The 16,120-nt window shown below is 37.3% G+C and overlaps 1 protein-coding gene across 9 annotated transcripts in view; it reads right to left on the bottom strand.

Moving 5' to 3' along the window:
* CEP295 (centrosomal protein 295) overlaps window positions 1-16,120 on the bottom strand; it is a 54,535-nt gene that overhangs the window by 28,254 nt on the left and 10,161 nt on the right. For 6 of the 9 annotated variants that reach the window (XR_014138817.1, XM_081799019.1, XM_081799022.1 and 3 more), the window contains exons 4-9: window positions 14,072-14,196; window positions 13,269-13,362; window positions 10,724-10,819; window positions 4,895-5,035; window positions 2,469-2,652; window positions 1,871-2,038 (exon numbers count right to left, since the gene is read on the bottom strand). Coding sequence is in view for 8 of the 9 variants with exons in the window: in XM_081799019.1 (XP_081655145.1) it covers window positions 1,871-2,038; window positions 2,469-2,652; window positions 4,895-5,035; window positions 10,724-10,819; window positions 13,269-13,362; window positions 14,072-14,196 (808 nt within the window). In the remaining variant the exon portion in view is untranslated. Of the gene's footprint in view, window positions 1-1,870; window positions 2,039-2,448; window positions 2,653-4,894; window positions 5,036-10,723; window positions 10,820-13,268; window positions 13,363-14,071; window positions 14,197-16,120 lie in introns of those variants that run through there. The other 3 variants (XM_081799020.1, XM_081799025.1, XM_081799026.1) reach the window with 3 other exon arrangements.

The following is a 16,120-nucleotide window of genomic DNA, read 5'->3' as shown; positions in this document are numbered from 1 at the left end:
ACTCTATCCTAGAGAAGGGTCCCAAATATGGGTCTGTACTTCTTAGTAAGCTACAGAGGAAAACGTTACTAGTTATAACCTTAAAAGCCAATCAGGTGTTCCCAAATTATTCCTGGTACTATCTGGAGAAAATTTTTCCCGCCTATCTTCATAAAGAGATCCCTTTCAGTTAAAAAGAAAATTCTTCAGTTATTTCCCCAAACATTCTTCCCTATGGGTTGGTGGTACAACACCAAAACTCAGCATAGTACAAACAATTCTCTAAGGAGACAAAACTGTGCTGTAAATACATGGTTCTCTGGCTTAATCAAGGAATAAAATTTAAGAAATCCATTAAAGTTGAAAACTGGCGAACTGCAGTTTTGCCTGACATACTTTTTTAAAAACTTTTTAATTTTAACTTACAAACAATAAAGCACACAAAAGCTAAGAGTAGAGCTCAGAGTTTTACATGTATCTATGTAACACCATCCAGATCATTATGTAGAACATTACGAGCACCTAGAAAGCTCCCTCATGCCCCTTCCCACTCAGTACACCCCTAAAGATAACCACTGTTCTAATCTCAAGACCAGATTAGTTTTGTCTGTTTACTTTAACTTCATAAATATGGAATTATATTTAGGTATTCTTTTCTGCCTGGCTTCTTTCAATCATCATTAGTCTGTGACGCACTCATATTTAAGAAATTAAATTTGTTGCCAATATTTTTTAAAAAAGGATTTTTTGAATCAATGGGATTCCTACATTCTTTTGAAAAATCAAGAGAGCTGGCAACATTGAGCAATTCCAAATGGGATTAGCAGGAGCTGAAAAGTAACTGTCCCTTTGGATAAGGCAAGAATTACAACTCTGACAAACTAGAGATCTGAATAATACTCCCAATTAAAAAACTGAAAACGCTGGATGAAACAGTAAAACTATCTTCCTTAAAGGCACTGCTGATCTGGTAAGGAAATCAAAGATTCTTCAGAGGCTAGAAAGAAAGTATAACTGGGAATTCTGGAAGGAAGTGAACCTTAAACCCATCTTCTGATGTTTCTGACAAACCACAGTAACCTTACACTGTTAGACAGCAGTGTGGACATAGGAGACAGTGATAGAACGTAGAGTCTAATAGGAGTCTCACCCGAGGAGTTGAACAGGAGACCCACATAGAGTTGGAACCTCAAAGGGGTACCTATCCACAGTATAGGATAAAGATTTATAAGAAAGCTTGAGTGGTTTTGAACAAAGGCAGTATTAGTAGGTGGCAGGGGAGGGGGAGAGATTAAAATAAAGAGAACTTGGTCTCTAAGGAGACGTGAAGTAAAGGGGGAGGTGTTACAGGTAATGTTCACTGGTCTGGCTTAAGACAATTACAGACTGTGGTATCATTCACTAACATGAAGAAGACAAGGGAGGTTTAAATGTATAGTCAGACAGGGAGCTTTAAGTAGCTGTGAGACAGCCAAGTGAAAGAATTAAGAATGGTGGGCAGAGAGGTGAAGTTTAGAAGAGAGACTGAAGTTTGTGTTACTCATTATTGTTCATGAAGTACTTAGCAGTAATTAACATAGCAGGATCTTTGCTGATTTGATGAAGTCTAAAGATAATGCTGAGCCTTCAAAGAAATTCAGAATTGGGCATCTAACTTAACCTAAAAATCTTCAGACTATATGTACATGTGAACAAAATGACTTTCCTCCTATGTATATGAAAAGGATCTTTAATGATGGAAAATCTAAAAACATGGCTTCTTTCTTCCATCACTCCCATTAGTTTTAGTCATTTGTTTGCACTAAAATTAGACCAGATTTTCCTGTTGGCAAATTACTAGCATTTTTTTTCTATGAAATATGGTAATATTCAGCTCAGAAGTTGTTTTTACCGTCTGCTTCACTAGAACATATTGTTTCAGCTTCTGTCACTGGAATGTTTTCAGTTTCTCCTACACTTTCTTGTTCCATTGAAAGGTCCAGTTCTTCATCTTGGATCTGATCAGTCACAGTGGGCAAAGTTTCTGGTTCGAGGTGCAAAATCAGGTTTCCTTTCACTTCTCAGTAAAGAAAGAGAGAGATAGGTTTCCATTCTGAAATGACTAAAAAGAACTTGAGCATAAAATTTTAAAGGCCATTTGTTTTTTAGGATTTTATTTATTTGTCAGAGAGAGAGACAGTGAGCACAAGCAGAAGCAGGGGCAGAGGCAGAGGGAGAAGCAGGCTCCCCGCTGAGCAAGGAACCCGATGCAGGGCTCAATCCCAGGACCCCGGGATCATGACCTGAAGCTGAAGGCAGATGCTTAACCGACTGAGCCACCCAGGCGTCCCATGAAAGGCCATTATCATTTCTAAGTCTAAAATATGAGGGCCACTTTTAAACCAAGAACTCATCCCAACATAAAAACTGCTTTGTCAATACAAATGTATTCCCCCAGCAAAACACTTAGAAGCACTGCTGAAAGCTTACGGCAAGTGAAAGAGTCTTACTCCTGTCTGCGTTGTACATGTCTTCAAAGGCAAATTCCAGCTCTCTCTGCCAGTCTTCTTTCATTTCACTGCGTTTGTACGGAAGCTCAGCTAGTTGTGGTGGCATCTGCGCTACAGTCTGTCTCCTACGTGCCAGGTCCTCTTGGTGGAGCTGTTTGAGTTCTTTCATTAGTTTCTCCTGAGTCTTCAAGAACAGAGGGACTTAATCAACAACAGTTCGGTCACAGACTTTAGACAGTGACATTAACAGGAAGGGAAAAGTGGAGAAATCATGAGGAACAAGGCCTGGAGTTTTCTCCCTGCCCCTTCCCTGTTTCTGCCACAAAAAGACATAACTGTTCATTCAAAGACATTTACTGAAAGCCAGGTACCACGTGAGACGCTAGGAACACAATCTCACTCCTAGCCTAGAGATCAACATGCAGGTAATTAGTATTATGTTAGCATTACGGAAGGATAGGTCGGCCACAAAGTTTCCAAATTGTCTGCTGGTTACAGATCTCCTTTCTCAGGATGGCTGTGAAGTGACAGTCTCTATGAGCTGCCGTGGCTCCTGCAGTGTACTTTGTTCCAGTTCTCCCTGCAGCCAGCAGGATGTACGTAACAGTCCCAGGCAAGGACCACGATCCAGAGTGACTGGCTTAACAGATATTTCTTGTTACTGCACACGCTCACAAATCCCCATGATGAAAGGGGTTCTGAATGTACTTCTTTAACCTTAAAAGGTCTGGCTAATATGAAAGTTTAAGTACAGTGTTTTAGTGAGGTTATCTAACTACATTTTGGTGGTGAAGGATAGTGAGGAAGGATAAGGGAAGACCTCTCATCCCCTTAGTTGAGGATTTAGCCAGATAGAAGTGGGTGAAGGAGAAGGAGTACAAGTAAGAAATAGTAGCTGGAGCACAGAGGGATGGAGATGAAGGTACGGGGCATTCGGGGAGAATACACTGCTCTAGGGTATGGGTAGAAAGGGTATGCACAAGGAGAAAAGATAGTACTGGAGAAGCAGGTAGAGGCCAAATACTAGTTACAACAGACTCTAGCAGGAAACAAGATCCCAAGGCACAATGGGGTCTGCAGCAAAAAGGCTCCCCCGGGGAAAAGGAAATCCTCTACCAGTGGTGAGATTGCATGTTTTGATGACCATTCTCACGTAAGAGACACTAAGTCAAAAGGCAGAGAGCCCGTGTAATAGTGTTTGCCAAATGATAATATAAACACTACTTATTCTTATATGAAGTTTTATAAATTCATTTCTTTTATATTAAGATTCAAACGATTTCATTAAATTAACTTCAACATTATCTGAATATATGATTTCTGGCTCACTGAAAGTATGGCATATTATTCTATTTGAGTTATTTTATAATAACAACTACCATCACCACTGACATTTGCTGTGAGCCTTTAAGTTCCAGGCACAATTCTAAGGGCTTTACTAAACTCATTTAATCCTCACAAAACAGACAATAAAACAGAATTCAGAGATGCTAGGTAACTTGCTGAGGTCAACCAGCTAAGCAGTGAAGAAGGGAGAAAATTCCAGGCGGACTGTGGAGTCCACCTTCTTAACCACTAAACACTCTGATTTATGGAAGAATGCGTTCAGTTTATAATTGCTTTTCACACTTTTTTCTATCAGTTTAAATCTTAAATGATAATTACTGGTAATAATTCAGACAATCAGTTATTTTAATCATAATTTACTCCCAGTTTATAAAATCTAAAAATTTAAGGAAGGTCACTTATAAATCAGTTAAAATTATACCAACGAACTTTAAGACCTTTAATTCCCACAGAAATTAAAAACTCACTCTTCACATTGAGTGTTTGAAACATCCAGATGCATTAGTCAAATACAGAAGAAATGGTCTGACTTCAAAAATGAATCATTTTTATGCTATGTTTCAGGATAAACACTCACTGAATAAGCGTGACAGAAGCTAAAATTATAAAGCCAATTTTCATAATACGTATTGTATGGCCCTATGACACAATTTTTCAAAGCTCCCTGATAGCCAGGATCATGACTCTACCTTTGAATCAATACTCTACAAAGCCAACAAGTGCTTTGCTCAGTAAATATTTAATAAACAGAATCCTAAAATTTGCAGAGTACAAATGCAATTCATTAAATAAGAAAAGTGATTAATTTCTTTTCAGGCCATTTCTGGCTGATGAAAATACTAAACTTTTAATAAATTCATCATTACAAAAACTTTTAGACAGCAATATACCCTGAGAATTGCTGCACCCAACCTGAATTTCAAACAGGAGGTAAAAGTCGGGAAACTTGAAATGACGTGAATCAAAGACTGTTATTTTCCCATTCTTCATACCTCTGTACTTTGAAACCATTTATACTAATCAGTTAGTCCTAGTCTTTCAGTCCGTCTACCAGCAGCGGTCCCAGTCAGAATTCTTACTTGAGCCAAATGGATCTTTTTCATTGCTTGGAAACCCCGTACATGAGCCTTTTCACACTGTTCCATTCTCTCCTGCGCTGCTTGTTTTTGTCGTTCTTCCAATCTTTTAGCTTCTTCTTCAGCAGCCAAATGAGGATCTGGCTAGCAATTAATAACATTTTAGACAATTTTAGAAATTGTGAAATAAAGTGATAACTAAAAAACAGCCTTAAAATCATGTTTTCCTACTTAAATAAAATTAAATAAGAAGAGTTGTATTTTTAAATGCCCACAATTACCAAGCACATGTGTATATGAAAAATATCAAATTGTTAGTGAAAGTTTAGCAAGTTGGTTCATTTTAAACCAGATCACACTATTCTTACCCACACATTTCCCCATCGTTGTTTTGTTAAGAAATTCCAGTAAAACAACAGTGTAAGCACTCACAAAGCCAGTAGTTAAGAAGTCACAGACAGCAAAGGTCATTTAGGGAAGCACTGAGATTTGTCTTTGGTTTTCAGTCAACATCTGCTGCTTGACTTCAACCTCAGGAAGGCCAAATCACTGAACTACTTTAATATAATTTCTGACTTCCTAAAACTTGTACATAATCAATGATTATGTGATTGTTCAGTCAGCTATCATCTCACCAAGCTAACAATAGCAAGTAAGTGGGGGAAGGGCACATTACCTGGATTTACTATTACGCCTGAATGTTCACTTTTAAATATGGGTAAGCATTCCAAATGTAACTTTAAGTAAACATCTCCTTATGTTATTTCATATGTCAAAATTCTTAGGTGAAATGATGATGATTATGAAAGCTACCATAGTTGACCCTTAACAGATTTAAACTGTGCAAATCCACTTAAACATGGGTTTATTCCAGTAAACATATTGGAAAATATTTTGGAGATTTGCAAATATCTGAAAAAACTAGCAGATGAATCATGTAGCCTGGAAATACTGAAAAATTAAGAAAAGTTAGATATGCCATGAATGCATAAAATCTATGTAAGGTACTAGTCTATTTTATCATTTACTGCCATAAATACATAAAAATCTCTTATATAAAGTTAAAATTTATCAAAACTTACACAAGCACTTACAGACCAAACATGGAAGGCATTCACAGTCGAGAGAAATATAAACATAAAGATTCAGTATTTAAGTCATAACTGCATAAAATTAACTGTAGTACAGGATCTGTAATTTTTAGCCACATCCTGTTGCTATCGCAGTGAGCTCAAGTGTTATATCTGCTTAAAGCACTGTGTGACACTAATCATTTCTTTGTGAGCAATTCAACTCTCCAGTAAATTGTATATGGTGGCAAAAAGTGATTGTCGGGGCGCCTGGGTGGCTCAGTCGTTAAGCGTCTGCCTTCGGTTCAGGTCATGATCCCAGGGTCCTGGGATAGAGCCCCGCATCAGGCTCCCTGCTCCGCAGGAAGCCTGCTTCTCCCTCTCCCACCACCCCCCCTTGTGTTCCCTCTTTGGCTGTCTTTCTCTCTGTCAAATAAATAAAACCTTTAAAAAAAAAAAAAAAGTGATTGTCTCGTGGTTCTTGTGTATTTTTCATTGTGTTTATGAGAGTAATACCGTAAACTCTGAATAACATCATGGGGCCCATACAAAGTACCACTAGTGATACTGGAAGTGCTCCCAAGAAGCAGAGACAAGTCATGACATTACAAGAAAAAGTTGCACTGCTTGATATACACTGTGGGTTGTGGTCTGCAGCTGCAGTTGCCTGCCATGAATCCAGTGTGAGGAAATTGTAAAAAAAGAAAAGGGAATTTATAAAGCTATCGCTGCAGCTACAACAGCAGGCATGAAAACTTTGCACTTTTTGCAAAATAACTTTTATCTCATATTGAAAATGCAGCTTTTCTGTAGGTGCAGAATTGCTACAAGAAAAGACATAACCTATAAACTCTAATATGATTCAAGAAAAAGGAAGTTGTTTTTTTTTTAAGGATTTTATTTACTTATTAATGAGAGACAGAGAGAGGAAGAGGGAGAAGCAGGCTTCCCGCGCAGGAAGGAGCCCGATGCGGGGCTCGATCCCAGGACCCTGGGATCATGACCTGAGCCGAAGGCAGACGCCTAACCATCTGAGACACCCAGGCACCCAAGAAAAAGGAAGTCTTAAAGCAAAAGGAAAGTGAAAGATCTAAAGCTGGAGAATTTAAAGCAAGCAAAGGACGCTTTGATAATTTCAGAAAGAGATTTGGCTTAAAAATATCAAGATAACAGAAGCAGCAGCAGTTTCCAGGGTGTAATTAAGAAAATCAATGAAGAGAAAGGATATCTGCCTGAACAGGTTTTTAATGCAGAGGGAAATACCCTATTGGGAAGGGGGACAACATACCGCAAAGGGCACTTATTAGCATGGAAAAGAGGTGAGCACCAGGGATTTAAGGCAAGGAAGGATAGGTTAACTCTACTATTTTGTGCAAATGTACACAAGTTTATGATCAGGACTGACCTTATCTATAAAGCTGTAACCCTTGAGCCTTCAGAAGGGAAAAGATAAACCCCAGCTGCCAGTCCTTTGGTTGTCCAAGAAGGCCTGGACAAGTAGAACCCTTTCTCTTGATTGGTTCTATAGATGATTTGTTGCTGATGTCAGATAGTACCTTATGACCCCTGATCTGGAGGCTAAATTAGAGACACTGGGTTTGGGAGCAAGCAGACCACGTCAACACTTTCAATATTATATCCATTTTGAGCCAATAAATATTTATACAAATCTACATAAAACCAGGCAGAACAACAAAAGCTAGATTAAATCAATACTGTAGTCTCCAAAACATTTATTTAGGGAATTAAAATGCATAAAATTAAATGAAATAACTTTTAGGAACAATATTTCATTGCACTTAGGCCATGATTTTTTTTTTTAATTTTATTTATTTGAGAGAGAGAGAGAGAGAGAGAGCATGAGAAGGGGGAGGGTCAGAGGGAGAAGCAGACTCCCTGCTGAGCAGGGAGCCCGATGCGGGACTCAATCCCAGGACTCCAGGATCATGACCTGAGCCGAAGGCAGTGGCTTAACCAACTGAGCCACCCAGGCGCCCTAGGCCATGATATTTTTAAGAAAAAAATTGTTTGGAAATTCGTCATATCATTTAAGGGTGAATTAATAGCAGAATGTCAATTTTGCTAAACCAAAATTTTAAGGGAAGGAAAAACTTTAAAATATACAACACTCACAATAAACATACTCAGTCCAAACACAATGAGGTATATAAAGGATATGAAGAAAATAAGGGTTAGAGTCACTGCCCTAACCTCAAAACAAGATTTTACAAGAATTTTTAGGAAAACAATCCCTTATAGATTTGTGTTAATGACACTAAAAATTTATACAAAAATCTGGTCGAAATAATTGTTAGATTACATTTTTAGTAGTTAAATTCAGAAGGTATAGGAATATTGCAAAAACTGTGAATCCCAAGCAAAAATTTTTAGAAAACGTTTCTAAAAACTTTTCCATGAATTATACTCTGCAGTGCACGAAACAGTAAGCTATTATTAAATATGCTATTTCTGCATCTTGTACATCAGACATTTGGACAGAAATCTTTTTAAGTATGACAGCAGAGTTTCTGCTTTACTTGTCTATTTTGCTGGGTCTCACAACAAACAGTACAGTGGACTGGATTAGAAAAATACTCCTAGGGGCACCTGGGTAGCTCAGTCGGTTAAGCATCTGCCTTCAGCCCAGGCCATGATCCTAGGGTCCTGGGATCAAGCCCTGCATCGGGCTCCTTGCTCAGCGGGAAGCCTGCTTCTCCTCCCTCTCTCTGCCTGCTGTTCCCTGTGCCTGTGTGCCCACGTGTGCTCTCTCTCTGTGTCAAATAAATAAATAAGATCTTTAAAAAAAAAAAAAGGTAAAATACTTCTAGGACAAAAAAAAAAATCCATTTTAAACAAATGCTATGCAACTATCGTTGACAAAGGAACAAACACAATGAAGGCCATGAATAACTTAGAAATTGCAAGCATGTTCTATTAGTTGTGTGCATAGAAAGTAAGCGTGGCTGAACATAATTCAGAGAAGAACTGGCTCTAAGTGGGGATATAGTAGACTGACCAATTATTCTTCAGCCAAATACAAATTTTATGACATGTAAGAGATTTTAGAACTACTTTATCAGGATTCAAGCAAAATATGATAGCACTCGTACATGTTAAAAAGGCTGACTGAACACATGAAAATAATTTATTTGCAGAAAGCTGCTAAAAAAATCACCATGGGGGCGCGTGGGTGGCTCAGTTGTTAAGCATCTGCCTTCGGCTCAGGTCATGATCCCAGGGTCCTGGGATCGAGCCCCGCATCGGGCTCCTGCTCAGCAGGAAGCCTGCTTCTCCCTCTCCCACTCCCCCTGCTTGTATTCCCTCTCTCGCTGTGTCTCTCTCTGTCAAACAAACAAACAAACAAATAAATAAATAAAATCTTTAAAAAAATAAAAAAAAGAAATCACCAACCACGTATGCCGAGAGAGCAAGTATTTTTTGCATGATTCCTGCTGTAAAGATCCTATCATTCTACTCCAGAAAAGATGCTAAATTATTGTGCATGTGATATAAGCTTAGATGCAGATGAAAAGTCTGAAGTAATTTTATTATCTGGAAAACCAAACACATTGCTCCACGAGGTTTAAAAGAGACAGATTTTTCTCAAGTGATGGTATAAAGTAGCAAATAAAGAAAATATCAGAATGCTTCAGTTTGTGGGACTGTTTTAATAAAACTGCATTATACTACTGATCCAATCTTCAAGCCAGAAACTGAAGAGGAGAGAGGTCTTTTAGTTACGATCAAAGAGAAAAGTTTAATAACTTACTGTAAGACTATCAGTGGTACCCTATACTATAGCTAGGTAAACACACATTTTTCTTCATCAATATTACTTGAGAGAGAACTATTTAGTACTGCAAAAGGTAATGTAGTAACCACAAAAACAAGTTAGCTACAGACTGAAGTTATTGTTTTTTGTTATAGTAATATTCAAGTTGTAATAATAATTTATGATTTTAAACAAATCAAGATTTATTCTTATTTCTTGGAAGTTAATTCTACAATGAGAATACTCATCTTAGGTCTTGATGAATAGCGATTTTAACAACTGCCATTAAGCAGGTAACCAAAATGTGTATTTGCTGTGATCTAAACTCCACAGGAAAGCTATATTGAGAAAGTCAGTTTTCCCAGGAGCCAAATATATCCAACATGAAAAGAAACTAAAATCCAGTTACAAAGAAATAGCAATTTCAATAACAAGGATTATCATTTATCACTCTTGAGACTGGCAATAATTTCTAAACCATAATCATCCATACAAGGGAATGGAGAAAGGTATGATAAGATGGTCATTCTCATAAGTTGCCGATACTTTTTACAAAGCAATTTAATGATCCATATCCAATTTAATGACTGTATCAAATGTTACATAGTTTGGAACCAGTAATTTCTCTTCTAGGAGTCTACTCTAAACATACCTCAGAGTTGTAGACAAAAATGTACAAGATTATGTTTGCATCATTTACAGAAATAAAAAGAAATGAACAAAAGAATAGTTAAATCTATGATGAGCTATTAAGTGTCTATAAAAAATTATGTTTTGAAAAGTGTGCATATGTTTATATATAAAGGCTACAATGAATTCATTAATGTATTAATCACATTACTTTTAGGTGATGGAATTGTAGTTGTTTTTCCTATAGTTTATGATTATGTGTATAGTTCCAAATTTTTCATAGAGAATATGCACAGATATAACTCACTTCAATGAACAGAGAAACAAAGTGCAGATTATGAACAACAGTAAGTCAATCACCTGCTTTGTGTCCATCTCTCTATTCACAAAAGTGCAAAGATGATGATAGGTGGATCTACCGGTTTTCACATTAGAAGTTCTCTTTAGTTCAATGTTCTGAAAAAGGAACACAGACAATGGAGTATTAGGTTAACAGTATTTTCAATTAAAGCTGGACGCCCCCCCCAAAAAACTGGACCCAATAAAAAAAAGTAATTTTGTTTTTAATCAGTTATCCTTATTCATTTTTCTCTACATGGGCTGTATTTCCATTACCTGGAATGTAGGTTTAAAAGCTAGAGTATACTTAGGCAAGAATACTAACTCGGGGATGCTGTATAGTTTACTACACCACAGCAGGAGGCAGAGTGGCAAGCTGCTCTCCTATTATGGATTCTAAGTTTGATCACTTGGTTATGCTAGTGCATGCCAAGTGATGAGAAAGTTGTCTTTTCTTTTTTCAAACAGAAGTAGGACAATGAATAAACGTAGAAGGATGACAGATACCTGTCTGGTGCCAAAGTATCACCTCCCAGATTACTAGGTAATTGAAAAGAGAAAAATAGACCTTTATGATAGAGATCTCTTGTAATCACCACCATAACCAAATGAGACAAATACAGAATATGAGAAACTAGTCTCTTCAAAAAGTCTGAAATAAAAAAGTTGACCCAGGTTGCGTGAGATAATTCCGAGAGAGTAAGACAAATCAAGCAGAAGCAACGGGTGAAGCCCGACTGGATCCTGGTTTAAAAAAGAAGTTGTAAAATAAAACAATTTAGGGACAACTGGAGAATCTTGATTACGGACTGTGTATTAAGTGGTATTAAGAAATCAATGTTAGGGCACCTGGGTGGCTCAGTTAGTTAAACGACTGCCTTCAGCTCAGGTCATGATCCCAGGGTCCTGGGATCGAGTCCCGCATCGGGCTCCCTGCTCTGTGGGGAGCCTGCTTCTCCCTCTCCCACTCCCTCTGCTTGTGTTCCCTCTCACGCTGTGTCTCTCTCTGTCAAATAAATAAATAAAATCTTTAAAAAAAAAAAAAAAGAAATCAATGTTAATTTCCTTAATGTGATACTGTGGCTGCATAAGAGAAGGTCCTTAATTCTTATAAGGAGCGTAATGAAGTATTCAGGATGAAATGTCATCTCCACAACTTACATTCAAATGTATACATTTGTACATACAACTATTTGAAATCTATACACATGTATAGATATAAACAACTATTCACTATTTTCCTTTTAACTTCTCTGTATTTTGAAAAAAAATTTTTTTTTTTTAAAGATTTTATTTATTTGAGAGAGAGAGAATGAGAGACAGAGAGTACGAGAGGGAGGAAGGTCAGAGGGAGAAGCAGACTCCCTGCCGAGCAGGGAGCCCAATGCGGGACTCGATCCCGGGACTCCAGGATCATGACCTGAGCCGAAGGCAGTCGCTTAACCAACTGAGCCACCCAGGCGCCCCTGTATTTTGAAAATTTTTGTAATAAAAAGCTGGGGAAAAAAGTACAGCTACACATTTGCACATCATTCATATTTGCGCTTACACATGTTTTATTTGCTTTATGTAAATATGTGACCTTGGCTTGGTAGGAACATTACAAATTACAATAAAGGTAATCAAAATGCTTCATGGATAAAATACTGCTTGCCTTTTAACACCATACTGAGGGAGTGACTGAAATCTGACTCTCCCATTTGAATCTTGGATCAAATGGCGTGCAGATGGCTCCATATAAAAGCAGGAAGGCTGACAAAATGAAAGGCTTAAGAGGGCAATATCTGGTACTTATGCTGATCTTACATACATAAAATATACTTCTATATACAATGAAATCAGATATCCCTATATTTATGGGGGGGTTTTTACTTCTATTTTTTAGATAAAAATAACTATGTAATCGTGAGAATCATCCAAAGAGCCATTTCAATAACTACAACAAGCTATTGTAAAACAAAAGAACCAATACCTTTTTAAAATTAATTTCTACTTTACTTAATGTCTTTTCAAAAACAAGCTCCAGATCACAAAAGCACACATATTAGTCCCATAGAGAAAGACTTCACTCATCCACTTTATGTAATCTTGTGTAAATTTATCCAAACCTAACTTCTTTACCTGTAAAGTAATAACTATTTACAATACCCAAATCTTGAATGTGAAAAAGTTGATAGGGCAAATAATCTGTTTTTTTCCACTATAATTAAAGGACATAAAAAAAAAAGACCAAACCACTTACAGTTTTTTAAAAATCAAAAACATGGTTTTTGAAACAACTAAAATAAATTAAGACAATTGGTAAAAACTGAATACAGACTGAATATTAGATATCAGGAATATGAGTACTGTGCTTTTAAAAAAAGTAATTATATATCAGAGTTACATACTAAAGAATGGGTAAAATGATATCTAGGATTATTTTTAAATACCCCAGACATACTCATGTGTTACCTGTAAGCTTAAAAATTGAGTTTAAACAAATGAAATTTTGACCTGCATTGAATTCTAGTAGTAAAGAAGAAGTATGATAACCTAGTTCTTCTCAACACTCAAAGTAACTCACCTCAAAAAGAGTTGGAGGTGGTGGTGGCAGACTTGTAATTTTGGCCGATCTCTCTTTTTCCACAAGCAGTGCTTCCTTTCGAGCTGTGATATGCCTTGAAAAACAAGAGATGTCCTAAATTAATCTCTCAGGTAATGTTAGAACACAACCCTCATGGTCTAAAATATAAAAGCCACAGGATCTCAAGAAATCCTCCAATCTGATCCCACAGGCTCAATATGCTGTTTAATAAACAATCTATACACACTGGACATGTAAGAAAATGCGTACCAAGAGGTGTATCTTTGTCATAAAGCCCTATGGTGAAACTGACCCAACAAACATCTAATATTTCTTCATTACAATAGTGTAGATTAAAAACCAGAAATGTTGATAAAGATGGAGGTCACTGTATAAAATGAGCACTGTTGACTAGTAACAGGCTCCATCATCTTTACAACATGCAAAAATGATTTGCCACGAGTCTAAACCTCTTTTCATGTTAATTGCACTGATTTTTCTTTTTTTTTTTTTACATCAGAGGCAGACAGATTCTGGGGGACATGTATTTTGAACTAGCCATACATTTCTCCAGAAACTAAGTAATTGTCAAACTCATATGAGAAGAGAAAGTTCACATGTTACTTTGTGCACCGAGGTAAACTGCACCTCCACTGCATTATTTTTAAACCAAGTTTAACACACCAGTGGATATACCATATGACTTATATTTAATATCTGCTTAAACAGTACCCAATGTACTCTCTACTTCTAGCCATATCACGTTTCAGTGGAAAATGTGGTAAATTTGATTATTACTTTACCAGGTTTTTTGTTTCACTAGTTCTTCTTTTTTATTTTTCTGTAATTTCAGAGCTTCTTTATGCCTCATTTCTGCTTTTCTTCTTCTTTCTGCTGCCCGCCGTGCCAGAGCATTTAAATCAGGTTCCTAAAAATATATATTACTTAAAATGTTATGTTAAACAAGATTAAAATGCCAACCATATAAGTAATATGGATGGTTCTCCAGTCAGGGCAAAATCATGAAGGTATTCAAATGACTGAAGTTTGGGAAACGGTGCACTAAAGCAAAAAGTTAATGGTGGCATAAATAAAACTATAAATATCAGATGTCACAACCTAAGGCTATTACTAAAAACACAGATTAGATTAAACCCAGGGAGCAAGAACATATTTCATTGTCACATGCTTTAAAGATATTTATTTTCCTCACTAATTGTTTGATATCAAAGACCTGCCTTCTCTGGAACCAGGTTATTTATTTTGTGTGACTATCTCTGGGACCAGAATCTAGTGTTTCCCAACCATAACTCACAATAAACAAAACATGGTCAGAGAACAGTGTTAAAGTTCTACTTTGCCTTTTTGAAAGTCATCAAAGAATTTTTACTATTTGTGAATGAAATATAAGTGTATACACAACATTCAACTATACATGTCTTAGAGGTATGAAGAATCATAATAAAATGGGAAATCTGAATTCACCCCAATGAATCTGTCCAAAATGCTTGAAATAATCAACAACTGATTCAGAAGGTTATTTTATTTACCCAGACAGTTAAGGACTACAAGAGAATAATTCCAATGTAAACACCATATGCAGACAGATTTTACTTGATGTGACTCTTACTAGGAAATGCATCTAGCAGCATTACTGAAATACATTAATATACAAAAAAGTTGAGGCAGGTCTGCCAGGGCAGCCCCAACACGGAGCACCCCGGGAATCCCAGCCTGCTCCAGTTTAGTCATCTTGCCAGTACAGCCCCAGCAGAGAGCACCTGAGACCCCTGGTCCATGCCCAAGCCCACTCTAGTTGTCCCATCAGGCTGGTCCCTCAGTGCAGCACACCTGGCCCACAACTGTAGCAGCTCTAGCTGGCTAGCCAAAGCTACCAGGCACACTCAGTCTACACTGGGGACATTCCTACATAAGGCCACTCCCTCAAGACCAGGAGAAGGAGCTATTTCACCTAATTCCCAGAAACAGACACAAAAAGTCAGACAAAATGAGGAGACAGAGGAATATGTTCCAAATGAAAGAACAAGGCAAAACTACAAAAAAAGAACTGAACAAAATGGAGATAGGCAATATACCTGGTAAAGAGTTAAAAGTAATGGTGAGAAAGATGCTCACCAGACTTAAGAGTGGATGAATTCAGTGAGAACTTAAAGAGAAAATATAAAAAAGAACCAATCAGAGTTGAAGAATACAGTAACTGAAATGAAAAATACACTAGAGGGAATCAACAGTAAGTTAAATGATGCAGAAGAATGAATCAGTGAGCTGGAAAACAGGGTAGTGGGAAGCACCCAAGCTAAACAGCAAAAATAAAAAATAATAATTTAAAAAATGAGAATAGGTTGGGGCGCCTGGGTGGCTCAGTCATTAAGCGTCTGCCTTCAGCTCAGGTCATGATCCCAGGGTCCTGGGATCGAGCCCCGCATCGGGCTCCCTGCTCGGCGGGAAGTCTGCTTCTCCCTCTCCCACCTCCCCTGCTTATGTTCCCTCTCTCGCTGTGTCTCTCTCTGTCAAATAAATAAATAAAATCTTTAAAAAAATAAATAAATAAAATAATAAAAAAAAATGAGAATAGGTTAAGGGACCTGAGACACCATCAAGCGTAAGAGCATTCACATTATAGGGATCCCAGAGGAGACTAAAGGGGCAGAAAACGTATTTGAAGAAACAACAGCTGAAAACTTTCCTAACCTAGGGAAATAAACAGACTTCCAGGTCCAGGAAGCACAGAGAACACCTAATAACATGAAACCAAGGAGGCACACACCAGGACAAATAATTAAAATGTCAACAATTAAATCATCACCATGAAACCAGCCTTACAAGTAATG

The sequence above is a fragment of the Leptonychotes weddellii genome, chromosome 11, assembly GCF_054177405.1.
Source record: "Leptonychotes weddellii isolate Sample4059 chromosome 11, ASM5417740v2, whole genome shotgun sequence".
In the NCBI taxonomy this organism is placed as follows: domain Eukaryota; kingdom Metazoa; phylum Chordata; class Mammalia; order Carnivora; family Phocidae; genus Leptonychotes; species Leptonychotes weddellii.
Note: the sequence above shows the minus strand (reverse complement) of the source record. Positions and strands in the feature narration are given on the sequence as shown.